Raw genomic sequence first — 25,444 nt, 5'->3', positions numbered from 1 at the left:
TCAGACAAGTTGCATCTAGAGGAGCTAGTTACATTTCTAATTGCCCTGTCCTCATTATCCCAATCTCCAGTTCCAATGTGCTGAGAGCTCACCTGTTTATTTGTGAATGTCCCTGTATTCAGGATCTGATCCTTCAGTCTCTGAAGCTCCAGGGGCAGATTGGCAGTTCTTGGCACCAAGATCATCATCATTACTGCTACTGTGTGCCCCATTGTCCTCACCTCACCCGTTGAGAGGCAATGCAGTCTGAAGCTTACTTCTCCCAGTAAACAGGTCTATTTGGACCTTCAAAAATGTACACCACTCTGTCTCCATCTGGACAAGCCTTTTCACTAATAAATGCTTCCCAAAGTAGATTTTGTAGTAGAGCAGAGTGAGTTTTTCACAATTCTATTGTGAATCTTTTTGAGGTGTTTGACTTGTATATTGAACAGGAGGGTTTTGTATTCAGGAACGTTATCTCCCACCAAGTACAAGTCAAGGCACAATGCAGCTCTTTAAAAGCTTTACATTTGACAGACCCTCTCTCAATGCTCCAGGTAAAGAAAGAAAGAACTGACATTTATATAGCAACTACCACACTCCTCGGGATGCCCCAAAGCTGTTGCTTTATAAGCAAATGAGGCAGTCATTTTATGCACCGCATGATCCCACAAACAGCAGAGAGATCAAAGACTAGATATCCTGTTTTTGGTGGAGTTGATCTTTACAAACTTGATTGCAGGTCTGTGCTAAAGTTAGCTAATCTCAAGAGGTGGCACATAGGCCACAGCCGGCTTCTGTGGGTCTGAACTAGGGATGGGGAGGGACTCCCACTGATTATCCACTGACACCAGACAGGAAGAAAGTGAGCCTACTAGAATGCTGGTTGAGGATGTGATCGCAGTGGACAGTGGTATCCCCTCTAGTTGAGTAGCCTACTGAAGGACAATGTCTAGGCTCACAGATGAAGAAAGCTGGGGGGGTGGGGGTGGGTCCAGCCAAATGGAAGTCCCAAGGTAGGGATTGCTAATCACGAACAAATGGCCTTTTTGCCAAAATGACAGTGTTTAATCTAGACTTTAAGGGAGCCATTTAAGGAGACTGAAATTGGTAAAATAGACTTCCAACAACAACTTGCAATTATATAGGGCCTCCAATATAGTCAAATGTCCCAAAGCGCTTCACAAGAGCGTAATGAGACAATATTTGTTACTGTGTCAGTTGAGATATTAGGGCAGAGGAACAAAAGTTTGGTCAAAGTGGTGCATTTTGAGGAACATCTCTTAAAGGGGAGAGAGGTAGAGACATGGAGAGATTTAGGGAGGGAATTCCAGAGCTGAGGGCCTAGGTGGCTGAAAGCATGGCCACCAATGGAGGTGAAAGGGAAATTGGGGCTGCTCAGAATTGGAGGAATGCAGAGTTCTTGATGGATTGTCGGGTTAGATAGATAAGGAGGGCTGATACGAGGATGAGAATTTTAAAGTTGAATTGGCACTGGATAGGAAGCCAAAGTATAAAGCAAATGTTATGTACCAGAATGTAAATAATCTGCTGACGTTTTATGACATTGTTACTCATTAAGTGGACTGGTGTCATGACAGAAATGAACAGCAGCAGTGTCAGACACCAATCTGTACCAGGCTCGACATTCCTATCGGACACATGTCACTGCCCTTTTACATCAGTTTTCTAAAATAGCCTGTGCATCTGAATATAATTCCATTAGACATGATCAGTTACCCGACATGTCAGGAAATCTTGACTTTCAGCTGTGCACGTTACTCTGGTGCTCCACCGACATTAAATCCGTGACCAATTTAAATAGAGTTCATATTCCAATCAACTGTAAATCTAAAGGGAATATCAACGTGTGCTGGCAACAGGGTAATTTCAATATATTCCAGACAATCAGTTCGTCTAACAAGGCAGATTAAAATGACAGGGGAATTACCCCTGTGTTATGCATAAGAGTACAGTACTTTTCTAGTTCATAATTGGCCCTGCTGCCTGGTCTGAATAACCAGTCCTTCATTTTCCGTAGTCTCACAGAGTTAGAAGCTTTATCAAAGGAATAGGCGAATCAACCTCTTGTGCCTGTTCCGCCATTCAGTTAGAACGTGCCTTATCTGCTTTACTCCATATACACACCTTGGCTCCATAACCCTTAATATAATAACAAACAAAAATCTGTCAATCTCAGTTTTGACGTTTTCAACTGACACCCAGTCTCAACAGCTTTTTTGGGGAGCAAGTTCCAAATTTTCACTAACCTTTGTGAATTCTTCCTGACGTCACCCCCTGGACAGCCTAGCTCTAACTTTCAGATTATGGCCCCTCGTTCTGGCTGTTCTCCCACCAGAGGTTAATAGTTTATTTACCCTAACAAATCCTATGGTCATCTTGAACACCTCAATTAGACCTTCTATACTAAAGGGAATGTACACTGAAGAAATCATTACATCTACGCGAACAAAAATAGGCATTTGACTTGCGCCTATCACATTTCATACTGTACCAACTTGAAATGTCACATTTGTTAAAATTGGAAAATAAAGTATGGGAGGTTTAAAAAAAAAAGCCATTCACTTCCTCCTGGTTAATGTTTCCATGATTTCTGATAACCTGCGCCCTGCCTCCACTGCAAGGACAGGAGACGGGAACTTACAAGTGGCCACCTACCTACAGAAACTTTAATCAGCAATTTGTCTCCAGATGCCCTGCGGATGTGTTTAGTTGGACTGCAATCTCTTAAGCAGTGGCTTTCGAGGGACAGGCCAGTTAGATATCACAGCCGTGCTCCAGAACCAAAATTACCATGAGGAATGCCACAGAAGGTCAGCCAGTGCTGGGGGTGGGGAAGAGATTGCACACCGCAATAAACCCAGATGCATGAAAGAAATGCATGGGCTTGGAAATCATTCAGCTTGAATATTTATGTACATATATTTCTTGGATAGCAAATCCATTTAAATAGCAGACAAGGGGATTTTGCACAAATATGTTAAGTGTATACATAATATTTACAAAGCATCAATTCAAGTCAATATATGTAAATGTTGGTAGCACCCTAGGCCCATCTACATTTAACTGTTTCATCAATGACCTTCCTTCCGTTGAAAGGTCCGAAATGAGAAGGTTGACTGATGATCACAGTGTTTGGTGCCAATCACAACTCCTCACGTACTGAAGCCATCCTTGCCTGAATGCAGCAAGACCTGGACAACATTCAAACTTGGGCTAATAAGTGGCAAGTAACATTTATGCCACACAACTGCCAGGCAATGACCATCTCCAACAAGAGTGAATCAGTCTCTCAATGGCATTACCATTGCTGAATCCCTCACCATCAACTTCCTGGGGTTATCATTGACCAGAAACTGCACTGGTCCAGCCGTATAAATACTGTGGCTACAAGAGCAGGTCAGAGGCTGGGAATTGTGCAGTGAGTATCTCACCTCCTGACTCCCAAAGCCTGTCTACCATCCACAAGGCTTAAGTCAGGAGTGTGATGGAATACTCTCCACTTGCCTAAATGAGTGCAGCTCCAACAACACTCCAGAAGTTTGACACCATCCAGGACAAAGCATGAGGCAGGGAAAGGCAGTCGATACCTGTGGGACTATGCCTCAGCAAAGAGTTCTGTTTCTTTCATGGGACGTAGGCCTCGCTGGCTAGGATTTGTTGCCCATTCCTAATTGCCCTTTAACTGAGTGGCTTGCTATTTCAGAGGGGAGTTAAGAGTCAACCACATTGCTGTGGGTCTGGAGTCACACATAGGCCAGACCAGGTAACCAGGTAAGGATGGCAGATTTCCTTTCCTAAAGGGCATCAGTGAACCAGGTGGGTTACAACAGTATGGTCACCATTATGGAGACTGACTTTCAATTCCAGATTTTATTAATTGAATTTAAATTCCACCAGAGCATTAGCCTGGGCCTCTGGATTACTCGTCCAGTGACATTTCCACTGCCACCAGCTCTCCCTAAGGTTAATGCCTTTCGGAGGGCTTGGAAGAAAATGATAAATGTGATCTCCAGGGCTGGTTTTGATTGCTCGATAGGGTTGGTGAGAATGCAGCTCCCAGAAGATTACACGATTGATTGACAACTTATGTGGAAGGGGGGCGGGTGGGGGGGGAGCAGGGAGACGAAGTGTCTAACTATGATGCTCCAGCCTTAACAAGTTTGAGGCAGGCTTGGGGGAACTGCCGGCCTTATCCTTATGTACGTCATAGTGCTCAGACACTAGGAAGATGCTGAAGTTTCAGGTTATATTTTAGTTGTATTTCTGCAGTGTTACTGTCAGTCAATGCCTGGAAGTCCTTAGTTCTGAAGGTGACCAGTGGTTGATTAAGAAAATCACCAGACATCCCAAAGTCTGACCTTAACATTAAATGTTAACAACTCACTCTTCTGAAATTTAAGAGCTTAAAATGGAGTCCAGTCAAATGTATCTTCATCCATGACTATGTTTCCAGTTCTATGATCAGCCAACTGAAACACTAAGTAAAACATCCCTGCTCACCAGAACATAGAAAAGCACCTATAAAGGGATGAATAATATTTGGGAAACACAACCATTTTTTCATTATTTGTTTTCAGAATGGGGACATGGCTGGAATTTGTTGTCCTTTCATTGATTCAAATTATGAAACTGCCACGATGGGATTTAATTTCACATTCTGGATTATTAGTCCAGGCTCCCAGAATAGTCGCATAACCACCATGCGACTGTACCTGAACAATGCAACTCATAAGATTGACTTTATTTTAAATCTCCAAACATAGCCTGTTGGAATGTAGGAAAAACAATAGCCAATCCGTGGACGGCAAGGCCTCCCAGACAGCCGTGAGATAATGGCCAGATAATCCACTTTACCGGCTTCATTGAAGGCTAAACTTTCAACAAGACATCGGGAATAACCTCCCTGCTCTTCTTCAGAATAATGCCTTGGAATCTTTTATGTTCACCTGAGAAGGCAGGCAAGTCCTTAGTTTTAGCATCTTTTTGAAAGACTGCGCCTCCAACAGTGCAACTCTCCCTCAGATCTGCACTGGAGTGTCAGCCTAGACTTTGTGCTCAGGCCTCCCAGAGTGGGACTTGACCCCAGAACCTTCTGACTTGGAGCCATGGCTAACACTTACAGAAATGTAAGCAGATGTCAATTTAGAAGTAGGGAACATCTAGACAATAGTGATCAATATGTAATAGGTTTAAAATAAAGATTGAGAAGGACATAAGATAAAGACAAAAATAATAAATTTGGGGAGTGGTTTTAAGGGATCAAAATGGAACCAGGAAAAATAAAGTAGAAACATTTACTGACAAAAAAGCCATTAATTTCACACTATGGATGAATAGAGCAATGTGGCAACATTGAAACTGAAGAAAAAGACAAACACTTAAGTACATTCCCAATAAAGCAGAGCATGAAGAAAGGAAATACAAAATAGTTAGGAAAGAAGTAAGAAAATAAATAGGAAGGCGAGGAAAAACTATAAAATTGAATTGTGAAGGAATGTAATGTAAAATAATGAAGATAATAGTGCAGATACATGAATAAGAAAAATAATTAAGGTCAGGCATAGGGCCACAAAGTGATACATATGCTAAATTATTGCTGATAAAAGAGACACGTCGCAGCTTTTCGCCTTACACTCATCAGGACACCTTGCAAGAATACCAGTATAAGGGGAAAACAACAATTTATACTGTATGCGAAAAGAGTGCTGATTAGTTAGCAAGTGGCGTTGCCAACCAATCAGCACTCTCTCTTCACATACAGTACAAATTGTTGTTTTCCCCTTACATTGGTATTCTTACGAGGTGTCCTGATGCGTGTAAGATGAAAAGCTTAGACATGTCTCTTTTTTTTTGGCAATACTCAAGTTCTGTATTACCAAACGACTATATGCTAAACTCATAGGAAATGAGAACAGAATGGCGGAAATGTTAAATAATTACTTTGCCTCAGTATTTACCAGGGAAACTAATGTAGTGGACATGACATTAGAAGAAGTGACCAAAAAATATATAAAGGCATTTAAGATAGAATGGGAAGTGATAATGAATATGGTAATTAAGCTTAGAGACCTGGTCCTGATTGATGCTGACTGATGTATCCATGTATATTAAAAGAAGTTTGGGAATAGATAATGGAGGCACTGTTTATATATAAAGTTCATTAGAGAAAGGAATAATATGCTTGAAGACAGTTAATGTGATTCCTATATTTATGAAAGGAGATTAAGTCCAGGGAACTATAAACCAATTAGCTTAACATCAGTATGGGAAAGATAATGGAATGCCTACTCAAAGATGTAATAGAAAAACATCTAGAAACTGAAACTATAATGGTCAGTAGGGATTCCAAAAGGGAAGGTCATGCTTAACCAACTTTATTGAATTCGTTGAAGGAATAACAGTAAGGTCTTTGGTAAAGTGCCACCTATGACTAAGGTCAGGACATGTGGAGCCAGTGGACAAGGAGCAGAATAGAAATAAAGCTGGTTACAAAACAGAAACCAGAGCAGGGGCTAAAGGTAGTTACTCAGACTGGCAAAAGGCGGGAAGTGGTGTTCCACAAGGATTGGTGCTGGCACCACTGTTATTGGCTAATTAGATAAACAATTTGGACTTGGGAATCAGAAGTACAATTTCAAAAATGTGTGGATGACGCCAAATTTGAGGATGTAGCTAACGGAGAGAGTGGGATGAAATACATGAAGACATTAATAAACTTGAAGAATGGGTATAATTGGCAAATGAACTTCCAAATAGCTAAGTAGGTACTTTTTGGTAAGAAGAATAAGGAGGTCACAGATTCCTTAGCAAATAAGGGTTTAAATGAAATAAAGGAACTGAGAGTCTGGAGGCACAGATACTTAAATCATAAAAGCAGTGGCACAGATTGATAAGATCATTTAAAAATAAACCAAGAAAGCACTGGGATTCATTTCAAGAGTAATGGCTACCTACCAGTGAAGATTGAAGAGGCTGGTTTCTTTTCTCTAGGAAAGAAAAGACTGAGGGGCGACTTGATAGAGATCTTCAAGATTACGAAAGGCTTTGATAGCATAGACTCACAGAAGATGTTCTCACTTGTAGGTGAGCCCCCATTAAGGGCCATAAATACAAGATGATCACTAATAAATCCAACAGGAAATTCAGGAGAAACTTATTCATCCAGAAAGTGGTTAGAATGTGGAACTTGTGACCACAAGGAGTAGTTGAGGTGCATTTTTTTTCTTTATTCTTTCATGGGATGTGGGCGTCGTAGGCAAGGCCAGCATTTGGTGCCCATCCCAAATTACCCTTGAATTGAGTGGCTTGCTCAGCCATTTCAGAGGGCATTTAAGAGTCAACCACATTGCTGTGGGTCTGGAGTCACATGTAGACCAGACCAGACCAGGTAAGGACGGCAGATTTCCTTCCCTAAAGGACATGAGTAAACCAGATGGGTTTTTACAACAATCAATGATAGTTGTCATGGCGATCACTGAGGCTAGCTTTATATTCCAGATTTTTTTTTCATTTAAAGTGAAGCTAGGTAAATACTCGAGGGAGAAATGAATAGAAGTATATGTTGATAAGGTTAGGTGGCGAAAGTTGGGAGAACGCTCATATGGAGCATAAACACCAGTATAGGCCTTTTAGTATTTCTTCTATGGGACGTGGATATCGCTGGCAAGACAAACATTTGTTGCCCATCCCTAATTGCCCTTGAGAAGGTGGTGGTGGTAAGCCACCTTCTTGAGTGGCTGAAATCCATTTGGTGTAGGTTAGCGCTGTTAACAAGGCAGTCCCTGGGATTTTGATCCTTCGACAGTAAAGGAATGGCTATGTAGTTCCAAGTCAAGATTGTATGTGTGGCTTGGAGGGGAACTTGCAGGTAGTGGTGTTCTCATGCATCTACTGCTATTGTCTTTTCTAGGTGGTAGAAGTCATGAGTTTGGAAAGTACTGTTGAAGGAGCATTGGTGAGTTGCTGCAGTGCATCTTATATAGAGTACATGCTGAGGAAGCGGATGTTTAAGTTGGTAGAAAGGTGCCAATCAAGATGACTGCTTTGTCCTGGATGGTGTTGAGCTTGGGTGTTGTTGGAGTCACATTCAACCAGGCCAGTGGAGAGTATTCCATCATACTCTTGTCTTGTGTCTTGTAGATGGTGGACAGGCTTTGGGGAATCAGAAGCAGAGTTACTCTCCACAGAATTCCCAGCCTCTCACCTGCTCTTGTAGCCACAGTATTTAAATGGCTGGTCCAGTTCTTGTCAATGGTAGCCCCCAGGATGTTGATAGTGGTTGATTCAGCAATGGTAATGTCATTGAATGTCAAGGGATGATGGTTAGATTCTATATTGTTGCAGATGGTCATTGCCTGGCACTTGTGTGGATGGCTGTTACTTGCAACTTAATTAACAGTCCAAGCCTGAATGTTGTCCAGGTCTTGCTGCATATGGGTGCTGGCTGCTTCAGTATCTGGAGTCACAAATGGTGCTGAACATTGTGAAATCATCAGAGAACATCCCCATTTTGGAGCTTATGATGGAGAGAAGGTCATTGATGAAGCAGCTGAAGGTGGTTGGGCCTAGGACACTATACTGTGGAACTCCTGCACTGATGTCCTGTTGCATCAAATGCAGTGTGCTCAATGCAATTCTATGTTATAGCTGAAACATTTTCTGACAAGTTTCAGAAACTTCCTATCTTTCCTTTTTGGGGCTTAAAGGGTTAAATAATGAGGACGTGTAAAACTGGTTTATATTCTCTAGAGTTTAGAAGATAGATCAAAGTTTAAATGATAAAAGGATTTGATAAGGGTGGATAGTTTATTTCCTATGTTGGAGGAATCCAGAATAAGGGCATTAACCTTAAAATTAAAGCTATTTAGGAGAGAAATCAGACAGTGTATCACTCAAAGAGTAGGAAAAACATGAATTCTCGTCCACCAAGCTACAGAGACCCGAATCTTTTAGGCTTCATTGTTGCTCTGTGTTGATTTCATTCAGATGAACAGTCAGGGTGTTCAAACTCTTGAGCAATTCAGTTAGGGAGAAGATCAACTGACCTTCTGCTCTCACCAATGTCCACTGATCTCTTCTGGAAAGTGCACATGTCTTGGACATTGGCTGAGGGCAACATTGGTCAAGATGCCCCCATAGTTAAATAGCCTGTCAAACTCATTGAGTTTACACAATAGATGTTTTCCTGCAATTCAGCATGCCAGACCAGTCCTGTAAGCAATGTCTGCACTCTCCACAACATAGTGTTGTTCACTTTGTAGCAAGTGTGAGGGCCCTTTGTATGTTTTTTTGAAAAAAAGCTTCTGAAGTTGTGGGCAAGATGCTATTTATTGCCTGTCTCTCATTAAGAGCCCACAATGTAGAGTGGGACCACAGCCACATGTAGGCCCTGCCTGAAAAAAAAGGGACTGAAACCGGTTGGAACACCCGGCATCAACCTACGAACCAGAAATGGCAACAGCAAACACAGCCCTGTTGAACCTGCAAAGTCCTCCTTACTAACATCTGGGGGCTAGTGCCAAAATTGGGAGAGCTGTCTCACAGACTAGTCAAGCAACAGCCTGACATAGTCATCCTCACGGAATCATACCTTACAAATAATGTCCCAGACACCACCATCACCATCCCTGGGTACGTTCTGTCCCGCTGGCAGGACAGGCCCGGCAGAGGTAGCGGCACAGTGGTATACAGTTAGGAGGGAGTTGCCCTCGGAGTCCTCAACATTGACTTCGGACCCCATGAAGTCTCATGGCATCAGATCAAACATGGGCAAGGAAACAAAAAGCTAAAAGCTAAAAGTTCTGTTGAAGGGTCATGAGGACTCGAAACGTCAGCTCTTTTCTTCTCCACCGATGCTGCCAGACCTGCTGAGTTTTTCCAGGTAATTCTGTTTTTGTTATGGGCAAGGAAACGTTCTGCTGATTTACCCCGTACTGCCCTCCCTCAGCTGATGAATCAGTGCTCCTTCATGTTGAACATCACTTGGAGGAAGCACTGAGGGTGGCAAGGGTGCAGAATGTACTCTGGATGGGGGACTTCAATGTCCATCACCAAGACTGGCTCAGTAGCACCACTACTGACCGAGCTGGCCGAGTCCTAAAGGACATAACTGCTGGACTGGGTCTCTGGCAGGTGGTCAGGGAACCAACAAGAGGGAAAAACACACTTGACCTCCACCCTCAACAACCTGTCTGATGCAGATGCATCTGTCCATGACAGTATCAGTAGGATTGACCACTACACAGTCAATGTGGAGATAAAGTCCCACCTTCACATTGAGGATACCCTCCATCGTGTTGTGTGGCACTACCACCATGCTAAATGGAATAGATTTTGAACAGATCTAGCAACTCAAGACTGGGCATCCATGAGGCGCTGTGGGTCATCAGCAGAATTGTGCTCGAACACAATCTGTAACCTCATAGTCCAGCAGATCCCCCCACTCTACCATGACCATCGTGCCTGGTTAATGAAGGGTGCAAGAGGGCATGCCAGGAGCAGCACCAGGTATACCTAAAAATGAGGTGTCAACCTAGTGAAGCTATAACACAGGACTACTTGTGTGGCAAACAGCATAAGCAGCAAGTGATGGACAGAGCTAAGCGATCCCACAACCAACAGATCAGATCTAAGCTCTGCAGTCCTGCCACATCCAGCCGTGAATGGTGGTGGACAATTAAACAACTCACTGGAGGAGAAGGCTCCACTAATATCCTCATCCTCAATGATGGGGAAGCCCAGCACATCAGTGCGAAAGATAAGGCTGAAGCATGTGCTACAATCTTCAGCTAGAAGTGCCGAGTGGATGATACATCTCGGCCTCCTCCGGAGGTCCCCAGCATCACAGATGCCAGTCTCCAGCCAATTCGACTCACTCCAAGTGATATCAAGAAACAGCTGAAGGCATTGAATGCTGCAAAGGCTATGGGCCCTGACAACATTCCGGCAATAACACTGAAGACTTGTGCTCCGGAACTTGCTGCAACCCTAGCCAAGCTGTTCCAGTACAGCTACAACACTGACATCTACCCAGCTATGTGAAAAATTGCCCAGGTATGTCCTGTACACAAAAAGCAGGACAATCCAACCCGGCCAATTACTGCCCCATCAGTCTACTCTCCATCATCAGTGAAGTAATGGAAGGAGTCATCAACAGTGCTATCAAGCAGCACTTGCTTAGCAATAACCTGCTCACTGACGCTCAGTTTGCGTTCTGCCAGGGCCACTCAGCTCCTGACCTCATTACAGCCTTGGTTCAATCATGGACAAAAGTGCTGAACTCCCGAGGTGAGGTGAGGGTGCCTGCCCTTGACATCAAGGCAGCATTTGACCGAGTGTGGCATCAAGGAGCCCTAACAAAACTGGAGACAATGGAAATCAGGGGGTAAACTCTCCACTGGTTGGAGTCATACCTAGCACAAAGGGAGAAGATGGTTTTGGTTGTTGGAGGTCAGTCATCCAGCTCCTGGACATCACTGCAGGAGTTCCTCTAGATAGTATCCTCAGCCCAACCATCTTCAGCTGCTTCATCAATGACTTTCCTTCCATCATAAGGTCAGAAGTGGGGATGTTCGCTGAATGTTCAGCACCATTCACAACTCCTCAGATGCTGAAGCAGTCCATGTCCAAATGCAGCAAGACCTGGACAACATCCAGGCTTGGGCTGACAAGTGGTAAGTAATATTCATGCCACATAAGTGCCAGGCAATGACCATCTCCAACAAGAGAGAATCTAACCATTGCCCCTTGATGTTCAATGGCATTACCATCACTGAATTCCCCACTATCAAAATCCTGGGGGTCACCATTGACCAGATACTGAGCTGGACTAGCCGTATAAATACTGTGGCTACAAAAGCAGGTCAGAGGCTAGGAATCCTGCAACGAGTAACTCACCTCCTGACTCCCCAAAGCCTGTCCATCATCTACAAGGCACAAGTCAGGAGTGTGGTGGATACTTCCCACTTGCCTGGATGAATGAAGTTCCAACAACACTCGAAGCTCAACACCATCCAGGCAGTCAGCTTGATTGGCACCACATCCACAAACATTCATTCCTTCCACCACCGACGCACAGTGGCAGCAGTGTGTACTATCTACAAGATGCACCGCAGGAATTCACCAAGGCTCCTTCGACAGCACCTTCCAAACCCACGGCCACTACCATCTAGAAGGACAAGGGCAGCAGATAGATGGGAACACCACCACCTGGAAGTTCCCCTCCAAGTCACTCACCATCCTGACTTGGAAATATATCGTCGTTCCTTCACTGTCACTGGGTCAGAATCCTGGAACTCCTTCCCTAACAGCACTGTGGGTGTACCTACACCACATGGACTGCAGCGGTTCCAGGAGGCAGCTCACCACCACCTTCTCAAGGGTAACTAGGGATGGGAAATAAATGCTGGACCGGCCAGTGGAGTCCACATCCCGTGAATGAATTTTTAAAAAGTTGTGAACCAATTGGACTTTTAACAGATCAATATGTAACCAAAAATAACCAAAGTTTCTCAGTATTTAATTGCTCATTTTCCTCTTAATTACCATGGCGGGATTTGAACTCTCATTCATGAGCAGAGGACCATAACGATTACATTACCATGCCTGTGCTTTTGAGGCATCTAAACATGTCTCCGTGTGCTTTGCAAATACCAATGACAAGCCTTTCCCATTCTTATAACAAAAACAGCAAAGATGCTCCACTTGTCCTAACACTGACCCTCAAACTGACCACTAACCTTTTCAGTTACCTCAGCTTCAGAATAATTAATGAAGGCTATCAAATATAAAGCACAGGCTCTTGGTCACAGGCTAGAGCTGTCTATCAAAAGGATTGCAAAGATTCAGGGCCCTACTCTTCGGTTTCCAGGACAACCGAAGAGTAGAGCCCTGAATCTTTGCAATCCTTTTGATAGACAGCTCTAGTTTCAATTGAAGCAGGGGTTGTCACACACAGATTTACAATGGGGTTGGATATTGTATCACCGCATGACTGTGTATTGCCCATGAGAGATGTCAAACTGACCAAATGGAATAGAATGGCACCTTGGCAAATAGGTAGGTGTTGGGGGATGGTTCTTACAAATAACAATGAAGATTTTCTGCTTTGGTGTTCCTGTGCCCACTGGGAATTTAGGCCGGGAACTGAGCATGCCCAGTCGGCAATTTTTAGAATTTATGAAAAGAAACTGACAGACTGGATCTGAAATTTGCCCATACATGCTTATACAGGTATTTGTCTCAACTGACAAAGTGAGAAATGTACCCCTCCAGCCTCCGCCACCCTGTGCATTTGAAGAGGCCGTTTTTGCATACGACAGCAATTGGCTTTCATATAACACCATTAACATAGCAAAACATCTTAAGGCAGGAACATTATCAAACAAAATTTGACATGAGCCTCTCAGAGATATTAGGACCGATGACTAAAAGATTGGTCAAAGAGGTAAGTTTTAAGGCGCATTCTAGGAGAGAGAGAGAGAGAGAGGTTGAAAGGATGGAGAGGTTTAGGGAGAGATTTCCAGACCTTAGAGCCTAGACAGCTGAAGGCTTGACAGTCAGTGGAAAGATGAAGATGATCAGGGATGCACAAGAGAGCAGAATTGGAGGACCGCAGAGACCTCAGAGGGCAGTAGGGCCAGAGGAGATTGCAGAGGTAGGGAGGGGAAAGGTTATGGAGGGATTTGAGAAAAAGGATAAGTTTTAAATTCAAGATGTTGCTGGACCATGAGCCAACGAAGGTCAGAGAACACAGGGATGGTGGTTGAATGGGACTTGGTACCAGGCTAGAATATTTCTTCTCTACAACTTGATGAATTAGCTAGCATGAACCAACATCAAATGTAATTGCCAGATTCTGCTACAAAGATAGATGTAGGATTCTTACTCCTGAAAATGTAATGATTACACTGACAAGATGATGAAAAGACACTTGTTCCTGTGCAAAAATTGTTGGGAGGAGGCTGGAGAAGTAATATTCCGACAAGGTAGGCACAATAAGTGGTAGGTTTAAAAAATGCCTAACCACCTAACTGTGTACAATCACGAAGCTATAGATAAAGCAAAGCATCAATCAAATAGATCTGACTGAAGATTTAGTGCAGTACCTTCCAGGAGTACTATTTTCTGAACCAGTTACTAACTAAATGCACGTGGTAAAATGTAGGACAGTGTATAATATTAGCAATCATAGTTCAACAACTCTAATTAGAAATTAGCTAAGGGGATGCACAAGGATTCAGCTTCATCTGTGTCAGTCTAAAATTAACATGCCCAAAAAAAAAAAATCAACGGCAAAAAATTCACGCAAATACTTTTCATCCACGGGATCAAACTCTGATATGAAACCCTGGAAATGACTTGGCAATGTGAGCAGGCCTACATTTTAATATTAAGATAAAAGTAAAAAATTGCGGATGCTGGAAATCCAAAACAAAAATAAAAATACCTGGAACAACTCAGTAGGTCTGACAGCATCTGCGGAGAGGAACGCAGTTAATGTTTCGAGTCCGTATGACTCTTCAACAGAACTGTTTTGATAAAGAGTGATACGGACTCGAAACGTTAACTGTGTTCCTCTCCGCAGATGCTGTCAGACCTGCTGAGTTTTTCCAGGTATTTTTATTTTTGACATTTTAATATGCTAGTTGTTGTGAACACTCTGAATCAGAAGGTCCTGGGTTCTCTCCCCCCCTCCTCCAACCCACCCCACCGCACCAGAGATTTGACCACATAATGTAGTCTGGCACTCCAGTATAGTACTCTTGTGGTCGTGCATTATTGGAGGTGCCACCTTTTAGATGAGATGTTAAACCGAGGCCCTGACTGACTGTTCAGGTGGGATGTAAAAGATTCCACAGCATTAATCGAAGAATGGGGGCGTTTCCCTGGTGTGCTGGGCAACAATCCTCCCTCCACCGAGAACAGATAAACTTGCCATTCATCTCACTTGCTGCTTATGGGATCTTGCTGTGTGAAAATTGGCAGATGCATAACAATAGTGACTACGCTCAGGAACAATCCTTTGGTTGTTAACCACTTTGGGACGTTTTGAGGATATGAGGTGGGGGTGTTGAAATCAAAGTTTATCCGATCTTTCCTTTGTCCAATATTTTAATGGGGACAAACTCATTTCCAATTTACAGGTTAATATCGATGAAAATCAATTAAGTGGATGACATATTTGTATGTTAATGTCACAGACAAAAACTTCAGTACTTGTTAAGTTCTTCAATTGCAATTAATTCTTAACCACAAGTAAATGACATACATCATCTTCCTGCTGCACAGTGTGCTTTACCTAGTGTGCATGTTGTGCTGTGGATGGTATTGTGGTATATTGCACACAATATATTGGGCCATAACTTCCAGGCTCCCCAGCGTCGGATTAGAGAGGGTACCCCAAAGATGCCCTGGGGGAATCCCTCTTGGAACTTCACAGGTAAGCATTTGAATGGCAATTGCCCAGAAGCGCACACTTCTTCTGGGCAATTGCGCTGCACTGGGAAGTATCCAAAAATGCAAATTAAAACGCAAACTTCGGATGGTTCTGGGTTAAACCAATAATTACCCAGAAAAAGTTAGAAGAATTAAAACCTCTTCTAACTTCTGGGTAACTATTGTAAAGACCCAGACCGATTTCCACCGCACCCCCCATGGGACTCCTCTGACCCCACCCCCTGGGGTACTCTCCCGCCATCCCCCCCCGCCAAACCCTGATGAACCACCCCTCCGCTGTATCCCCCACTCCCTCTGAACCTCCCCATGGGATTCCCCCACCCGCAGGGGACTCCTCACCAGAACCCACGCACTACAACCTCCCCCAACCCCCGGCAGGCCCGATCCTCATCCCCGGCCTGACCAGGCACCCCACCCCCAAAGTCTAACCAAATCCCCACTCCCCACACATGTCTGAGCCACACCCCCACATGTTTGACCCCCCACCACCCCCCCCCCCAACCAATGTCTGAAGCCCACCCCCAACCCCCACCTGACCTCCGAACACCTGCACTTCCCAAATCCTATCCACTTATCTCCCCCCAGCCTGTCAATTTCAATTGGACCTTTAAACTTACTCGCTTTACGGCAGCTAGTGTCGTAAAAAAGGGGGTGTGTCCTCTTTCAATTCGATGTTGCTGGACTGTGACGCTGGGCTTTGGAGATAGCTACACTGTCTGGACCTTGCCCGGCCTGAGTCGGAAGGTCAGGCGAGACAGGCTCGGAAGAAATGTGGCGTAGGTAAGTGGGCACGGAGTGGCAATCCAATGCTGGTTGCCGCTCCGAGGAACTACGGCCGAATATATATGGTTTGGTATAGCAGGGTCATTGGAGACCCTCGGGTGGTGGTCATCCTCGCTCTTTGCAAACCGTCCCAGGCCTGGGTAAGGGTCCCAGGCTCAGGGTTACGAGCCACAGCCAACAGCAGAATCACTGGATTCTCAGCGGCAATAATAGAAGAGCTAGAACCTCAAGGGACAACAGCTGCTGACAGGGAGATAATCCTTCAGGAAGAGGACCTGTGTTTCTTTTATGCACTCGTGAGGAAGGCACTGGGAAACCACCTCATCTGTTCATTCCCTAGTCATATTGCTGATTGAAATTGAGAAAGGGAGGCTCTTAGGGGCAGCTGAAGAAGAAAGCACAGGACTGCGGGGTGTGGAGAAAGAACAAAGGATCTGTCCTTGGGCAGGTCACCACCACATAGTGATAAAGCGTATAGCATGCGTGATCTAGTGCATGTTGGTAAGTGTGTGTGGTATATTTTGGTAATGAGTAAGTTTGCTCAGTTTGTAATGTTGTGGACTGACTCTGGTGATTGATTTTAGTAACTGTGGTACAGAGAACTGGCATTGACTCAATGGGCTGAATGGCCAACTTCTGTGCCGTAATGACTGTTCTGGTGTGGGGTGTCATGCTGTCGGGTTTGTGTCAGTGCCCAGTAAGTTTTGGATCTGTCACTGAGGCTCTGATGGATGCTCCCAAGTACTTTTGAAGTGTAGCCACAGTTGAAACGTAGGAAATGCAGCAGCCAATATTGCGCACAGCAAGCTCCCACAAACATGGCCAAATATGCTGTTTTTCTGATGTTGATTGAGGGATGAATATTGCTCAGGACACCAGGAAGATCTCCCCTGCTCTTATTCAAAGTAGTGCCATGGGATCTTTTATATTCACCTGAGAGAGTAGATGGGACCATTGTTTAACAACTCATCTGAAAGACAGTGCCTCCAACAGTGCAACACTCCCTCAATACTGCACTACAGTGTCAATCTAGATTTTTGCGCTCACATCTATAGAGTACGACTTGAACTCACAACCCGTTACTCAGAGGAAAGACTCTGCAGGATTTTCTGAGACAACATTCCCACTTTAGTAAAGTCCAGCACTGAACCGCAGTAGGTATTAATCCCACTTTAATCATCACCCCTGTGCATACTGACCTACATTGGCTCCCGGTCCAGCAACACCCTGAATTTAAAATTCTCATCCTTGTTTCAAATCTCTCCCAATCTCTGTTAACTCCTCCAGACCTATAACCCTTTGAATTCTCCACACTCCTCCAATTCTGGCCTCTTGTGCATCCCTGATTTCCTTTGCCCCACTGTTAGTGGCTATGTCTTCAGCTGTCTAGGCGCCAAGTGCTGGCATTCCATTCCTAAACCCTTAGAATCATAAACTGAGTATAGCACAGAAGATGGCCATTCAGTCCATCATGTTCATGCTGGCTCTCTGCAAGAGTAACTCAATTGTCCCCATTACCCCTCCCTTTCCCCAAAGCCCGGCAAATTTGTCGTCTTCAGATAATAATCCAATTCCCATTTGAAAGCTACGATTGAATCTGTCTCCACTGCAGTTTTAAGCAGTGCATTCCACATCCTAACCACTTGCTGCACAAAAAAAAAGTATTTCCTCATGTTGCCATTGGCTCCTTGGCTTTCACTTTTTATTAGTGTCTACCAATGGGAACAGTTTCTCTCTCTTTTCTCTGTCCAGGCCCTTCATGGTTTTGAACACCTTCACCAAATCTCCTCTCAATCTTCTCTTCTTTAAGGATAACAATCCCAGCTTCTCCAATCTAAGCATGTAACTGAAGTCCCTCATCCCCAGAACCATTCTCGCAATCTTTCCTGCACCCTCACCTTTCCTAAAATGTGGTGCCTAGAAGTGAACACAATACTCCATCCAGCTGATGCTGAACCTGTGTTTTATAAAGGTTCATCACAAATTCCTTGCTTTTGTGCTCTAGAGCTCTATTTTTAAAACCCAGGCTCCCATATGTCTTAACCACTTTCTCAACCTGCCCTGCCACTCTCAATGAGTTGTGCACATATACACCCTGTGCACATATACGCCCAGGGCCCTCTGCTCCTGCACTACCTTTTTATATTGTTTTTCCACATTCTTCCTACCAAAATATATTACTTCTCACTTCTCTGCATTACATCTCATTTGCCACGTGGCTGCCCTTTCCACTGGCCAGTGTTCTTTTAAAGTCTATCACTAGCCTCCTCGTGTTGCACAATACTTGCAAGTTTTGTGTCAGCTGCAAATTTTGAAAACCTGCCCTGTACACCCAAATTGAAGTGATTAATTATATATCACGAGAAACGATGGCCCTGGTTCCTACCCCTGGAGAACCCCACTTTCCTCCGATCTGAGAAATAACTGTTCACCGCTGCTTATTGTTTCCTGTCACTCAGCCAACTTTGTATCCATGCAGCCTGTGTTCCTTTCATTCCTTCGGCTTTAACTTTGCTGACAAAGCTGTTATGTGTCACTTTGTCAGAAGCCTTTTGTACACCACTTCAACCACATTACCCTTATCAATCATCCCGGTCACCTCATCAAAAAACCAAATCGGGTCAGTTAAACATTTGCAAATCCATGCTGGCTTTCCTTGTCAAAATGACTGTTAATTTTTGTCCCGGATTATCATTTCTAAAAACTTTCTGATCACTACTCTCGTCTGTCTGTCTCTATTCCTCTCCCTCTCCCTCTCCCTCCACCTTTAAGTTGTTCCTTCAAAACCTACTTCCTTGACCAAGCTTTTGGTCACATGGTCCTTCTTTCTCCTTACAAAAGCAAAATGCTACAGATGTTGAAAATCTGAAATAAAAGCAAAATGTGCTAGAAGTACCCTGCAAGTTTGGCAGCATCAACAGAGAGAGAGAAAGAATTAACGTTTCAGGTCTCATCAGACCTCCTTATGTGGCTTGCTGTCAAATTTTGTTTAATAACCGCTCCCTTTAAAAGTCTTAGGCTGTTTCACTATGTCAAAGGCACTTTAGAAATTAAGGTTGTTGTTGTTGTACAGTGCCTTTGATTTACAGGAATACCACAAAACTGGTTCTGTTATTCAGTCTCTGAAGATGTGGACAAGACCACATTTGGCTGTGACAGATATTTACTCATTAGAACATACGAACATACATATGAACGTATGAATTAGGAGCAGGAGTAGGCCATTCGGCCCCTTGGGCCTGCTTCCCCCATTCAGTAAGATCATGGCTGATCTGATTGTGGCCTCAGCTCCACCTTCCTTCCTTCTGCTTCAAAATATCTTCACTAATATCATTTAATGGAGGAGTGTCTATAGCTGTCACAAAATGCTCAACACTGTCCTAAAGCCTTTGAAAACATAATTTACAGACTGGAATGAGTTGGTGATTAGTTTGCAGGGTCCAACATGTTTCAGTGTTGTGTTAAAAGGAATCTGAGTTGCCTCTTGGACATTTAACCTTATCCTGGCTATTTCAATACCATGCATACCACAGCCCAAAGGATTCTGTTGGACATGTGAGAAGAGACATATGAGAAAGAGACTGAGAGGGGGAGGGACAGAGACACATAAAAAGACTGAGAGAGAGAGAGACAGTCAGATAGGCAGACACACAGATATAGAGGCACAGCAGTTAAATGCTGTAGCTGGAAATAGAAATTTGGTTGGGATGGATGGACAATGACAAAACGACTGACATGTAGCAACATCCTGGGGGTTACCATTGACCAGAAACTGAACTGGACTAGCCATATAAATACTGTGGCTACAAGAGCAGGTCAGAAGCTAGGCATCGTGCGACGAATAACCCACCTCCTGACTCCCCAAAGCCTGTCCACCATCTACAAGGCACAAGTCTGGAGTGTGATGGAATACTCTCCAATTGCCTGGATGAGTGCAGCTCCCACAATACTCAAGAAGCTTGATACTGTCCAGGACAAAGCAGCCAGGTTGATTGGCACCACATCCACAAACATTCATTCCCTCCATTATCGCACAGTGGCAGCAGTGTGTACCATCTACAAGATGCACTGCAGGAATTCACCAAGGCTCCTTCGACAGCACCTTACAAACCCATGACTACTACCACCTAGAAGGACAAGGGCAGTAGATAGATGGGAACACCACCTAGAAGTTCCCCTCCGAGTCACTCACCATCCTGACTTGGAAATATATCGCAGTTCCTTCACTGTCGCTGGGTCAAAATCCTGGAACACCCTCCCTAACAGCACTGTGGGTGTACCTACACCACATGGACTGCAGCGCTTCAAGAAGGCAGCTCACCACCACCTTCTCAAGGGCAACTAGGGATGGGCAATAAATGCTGGCCCAGCCAGCGAAGCCCACATCCCGTGAATGAATATATTTTTAAAAATCACTTCTACATTATACAAAGGTTGTCATCTTGTAAAATGAGCCCAGTGGTAACAATGTTAAAACAGAGGGCATTTAGATGTTCACCCCATGCAATCAGCCTCTTACTGTTAATCCAATTGCCTTTGCTCTTTGCCCATCTCCCTTGTAGTTTGTATCTGCTGGACTTTGCTGATTTCATGCAGGCTGAAAATCGGGTGGACATGATTTATTTATTAATTATTCTCGGAATGTGGGGGCCACTGGCAAGGTTGTCACTTATTGCCCTTCCCAGGTCACCCAGAAGGTGGTCGTGGGCCCCTGTTCTCAACCTCTCATAGCAAGTTTGTCACAAGTGAGAGTGGCTTGCTTGGCCATTTCATAGAGGAGTTAAGAGTCAACTGTGTTGTTATGGGATCTGGAGTCACCTATAGGCCAGACCAGGTAAGGACGGCAGTTTTCCTTCCCTGAAGGGTATGTTGAGTTCTTAACAACAATACATCAGCTTCGTGGACACTTAAACCCTCACCGGGCATTTGTTTCTAGATTTTGAAAGCTGAGTTCAAATTCAGAGGAATTCCATCCCCAGTGGTCAGGGTCCCCTGGGCTGGCTGGATTGGTTCATTTTCTGCAGCTTGACAATGGGAATCAACGCTGAAGAACAGCAAGTGACGTCTCTCTTCTCTTTAGGTGTGGAGCAAGGCTGAAGGTGCTTAATCAGAAACCAGGGTTCGAGAAGAGCGAGAAGGAACCATGACCGACGTGGCACAGAAAGCCAAGGTGAGTCCGGCGTGGGCGCATGTGAACTAATTTCTCCAAAGGTCATGTTTTGCCTCTTCTGTTTTTTTTAAAAAAAAAGAAAATTCCTGGCAAAAATCCGGTGGGATTGAAGTTGTGTATCCGTATTGATCAAGCTGCTGCATCTGTGTGAAATTCCCTCTATCCACTAACTTAATAAAGGCGTTAACCTGTTGTGAGTCAATGGAATTTCATTAACCTGTTTGTTACTGATATTGCACAGATCAATTTCAAGAGACTCCGCCCTTTAATTCAGCCATAATTAGGGACGTTGCCTGGGAGACGTAACAGGGTAGATGGTGAGGTGCCCAGAGTGGTGGGGGAGGGGGCAATGCTATGCTGGTGTATTGGGGTTGCCGCTGTCCCCCAGAGGCTGTTGCCAAGGAGCATGTTTTTGGAGTTGTGTAGAGAGAACCCCTCCCTGCGTGTAGCCAATGTCTATACCTGGCCTTTGAGTGCTGAGACTGGAGGCATCCCTTTGCCAGCGCCAACCAATGTTCCTCAATCTGACTAGCACAAAATGGACAAACATAAGCCACAAAAAGAGAGAGAGATAAAAATCTGTTACCAAATTAAGTTGTATGGATATAAATAATGCAATCGAGTCTGTTAAAATTAATTTCTCTCGCTAATCCTTAAATTATTCAGCATTGTATTGACAAGAGCCAGCTTCACAGGTTGAAAATCATTCACCTTATTCTATATGCAAAATTACTTTCTTACCCTAGCCTGCCCATTTGCTGTTCTGAAGCCATTTGTATGTGCAGTGAAAGAATGTTTCTCGAGGTAATGATAATGAGCTGTGGTTTACTGGTGACATTGAATAACGGGGGAAGGAGTGAGTGGCGAAGGAATAAGTGATGAGCCATCCCTGTACCATCCAGACTCACTCCAAGATCGTCATTGTTGGCAGTCCTTTGATTCGAGGATGATGTCTACTCAGGGTAGCAAGTTTCTGCCGTGGTTCTTCATGTGACCGAACCGGCCAATTCTCGACATGCAAAACTTTGAGCGCATGGGCAGGATGTCCCATGAGATAGTGGGATCCAGAGTGCAGGATTCGCTTCCTTTTCTTTCCTTCCCTACCGCCGCTCTGCCTCATCGTTAAGACATTGTGACCCGAAGTGTGATGCACCTCTGATGGGCAAGCTGTCGTCAGTTTGAACAATTGGTAGCAAGCTCTTCCCCGTCATTAAGGTCAATATCACTGTGCTTCCAGAGAGCTTCAGTGTGACTTTGAAACATTTTCTTTGACTTCCCCTGGAACGTTGGCCGTTTGAAAGTTGGAAAAACTGGTCCTGGTGATGGCGACTGGTTTTTGGCCATCCAGACACAGTGTCCAGTCCATCAAAGTTGATTTGCAGGAGTTCTGCTTGAAAGTTTGAGAAGCTGGCTTCAAGAAGGGCACTAACATTTATTCGATGGTCCCCCCAGCGGATGCAGCAGAGGTATTACTGATGGAATTTCTCGAGTGCTTTTATGTGTCACTGCTACACAGTCCAGGGCTCACTGCAGTATTCAAGTGTGGTGACAACTGCTCTGTACACCAGGACTCTCATTGACTTGCGGAGATCTTGGTTGTGAAACACTCGCTGCCGGAGTTTGTAGGAGGCTGAGCTGGAGCAGCTGAACGGGTGTTGAATCTCCTGGTCAATGGTGGTCTTTTGAGAGAGATGACTGCCAAGGTATGGGAAATGCTGGCAAGGCTTACATTTATTCCATAGACTCTCCTTAAACATAAATGGAAGGTAGTTTATTTGGCGGACCAGATGTGGGTTGATATGAGTCTTATTTTGGCAAAATTCAAGGACAGGCTGAGTTTCTTGTATGCAAAATTAAAGAGATCAACAGTGGATGGCAAATGTGGTGCAGAGTGGACAACAGAGTCATCCACAAACTCTATATCACGTATATTTACGGAAGTCAGTTTAGTTTTGGCACCGAGGCAACTGTGGTTAGAGTTTTCAATCTAGACGGTATTTCATGCTGACACCAGAGGGCAGTTGATCTTTGAGGTGAACAGCCACTGTGAGGTAGATTTCTAAATAGTATGAGAACTATCACGCAGCCTTGCTTGACACTGGTCTGGATTTTGAAGGTGCCTGTTTCTCACATTCAAGACAGCTGCAAGAACAATAACAGATGGAAGAACTCCCAAGAACACCCCACACTAAAACCCATGTATTGAGGACAAAATGAAATTGACTGACTCGTTACATCGGTCAGTTTGTAAAAAGAGGTAGGAAGAATGTAAGGAAGTTCAAAGCACGCGCCTTTTAGAATCCTGAAACAAAATGCAAATTCATTCTCGGGATGTGAGAGTCTTGCGGGCGAGGCATGCACCCCTAATCTCTCTGAGATTTGATAAACTCAGTGGAGCTTGCTACGCTGCTTCACTTGGTAGTTAAGAGTCAACCATGTTGGTGTGGGACTGAGTCGCATGAAGGCCAGACTTGGCTATGGGTGGGCGGCTTTCCTTCCCTTCAAACCTTGATAATGGTCCCAGGGTTGAAGGACGTCAGTAGTTTTTCTTGAGAGAAGATTGGAAGGAGATTTGATAGAGGTGTTCAAAACCATGAGGGGGTGAACAGAGTAGATCGAGAGAAACTGTACCCATTGGCAGAACAGTGGAGAGCCCAGATTTAAGGTGATTGGCAAAAGAACCATGAGGAAAAACCATTTTTACGCAGCGAATGGTTAGGGTTAGGATTTGGAATGCACTACCTGAGAGTGTAGTGGAGGCAGATAGAGTAGTAGCTTGTAAAAGGAAATTGAATAAGCATCTGAAGGGAAAACAATTGCTGGGGCTATGGGGAAGAGGCTGAGTCGCTCTTGCAGAGAGCTGACACGGACTGGTTGGGCCAAATGGCCTCCTGCTGGGCTGTAACCATTTTACAATTCCAGTACCTATTTTAAAAAGACAAACTAGTTGATTTCCAGAGTGTTGCACATGGGGAGGGTAATTTTGAATCTGGATGGGCTGTATCTGGAGTATGGCTGATATCAAATCAACTGCACTTTATACATCTCTGCCAATTATCACTTTAAAGGACATTGGGAGGATGTATAACAGGTGGCTCATCTGATATTCACATTTTACATAATCCCACAAAATCAAAATTACCTGCCGGGAGTCGAGACCAGATGTGGTATACCAGCGAAGCTGAATTAGTGGGAATAATTAGAGCGGTCCACAGGTGTAATGCACGTAGCCCCTATTTCAAAACCATGCATTCTGCTTTTATTTTCATATACTTTGATATTATAACAAGACTGATGACAGTTTTGGGAGCAGGGAAGTAAAGTTGTTCAGAGTACAGGGGCTTCTCAGCAACACCTGCTGAGGAGCTGGGAGCCGCAAAACTGAAGCGCTGGAATGCCAACTTTGGTGGGAGGGTGTGATTACAGATGCACAAGTTGAGATGGCAGCACACAGCGACACCACAAGTACTGTACAGAAGTGGTGATTATTGGTTAATTCGCCCCATCGATCGTGCCTTGAAGGTAGCACTGCTTTAAGTGACAGGGATTGATTTTACACTCATAATCTACACTATGTAACTATACTCCACTCTTTCTGCATTTTGACAGTGATTTTATTGGGAGACGTTGCTGTAGTTCTGCTTATGAGTTCTGTTTGCTGAGTAAACAGACCATTAGCTGTAAGTCCCACAGACATCACCAACTCATTGACACAGTGGCGCCAGCCACTCAAGTTTGAATTTATACTGGCAATTACCATTATAAATGTATACATAGGAATTTATAATAGGGGTGGTAGGGGGGGCAAGGGGTGGGGAAGGGGTCAACATAAAAGTGTGACACCAGGAAGTTAGGTTTTACAGACAGGAACTGGGTGTATTCATTAAGAATTCCTCAAAATTAATCATTGAAGCTTCTGTCACTGTGCAGCTAATTAATATGGCCAGCGTGCTGTGCCACGGATGTTACTGTTGTCCCAACGTTGCTTGCATCTATAATATGAATGAGTTAACCTCACCAGAAATCTTG

At 44.2% G+C, this 25,444-nt stretch overlaps 1 protein-coding gene across 4 annotated transcripts in view; it reads left to right on the top strand.

Annotated features, from left to right (window-relative positions):
• The window catches only part of nexn (nexilin (F actin binding protein)), a 64,474-nt gene that overhangs the window by 4,397 nt on the left and 34,633 nt on the right, over positions 1-25,444 (top strand). For all 4 annotated transcript variants that reach the window (XM_078560708.1, XM_078560706.1, XM_078560705.1 and 1 more), the window contains exon 2: positions 21,326-21,415. In XM_078560708.1, coding sequence (XP_078416834.1) covers positions 21,389-21,415 — 27 coding nt within the window. In that variant the 5' untranslated portion in view covers positions 21,326-21,388. The remainder of the gene's footprint in view (positions 1-21,325; positions 21,416-25,444) is intronic.

Source organism: Cetorhinus maximus, chromosome 17, assembly GCF_964194155.1.
Source record: "Cetorhinus maximus chromosome 17, sCetMax3.hap1.1, whole genome shotgun sequence".
NCBI classification, from domain to species: Eukaryota; Metazoa; Chordata; class Chondrichthyes; order Lamniformes; family Cetorhinidae; genus Cetorhinus; species Cetorhinus maximus.
Note: the sequence above shows the minus strand (reverse complement) of the source record. Positions and strands in the feature narration are given on the sequence as shown.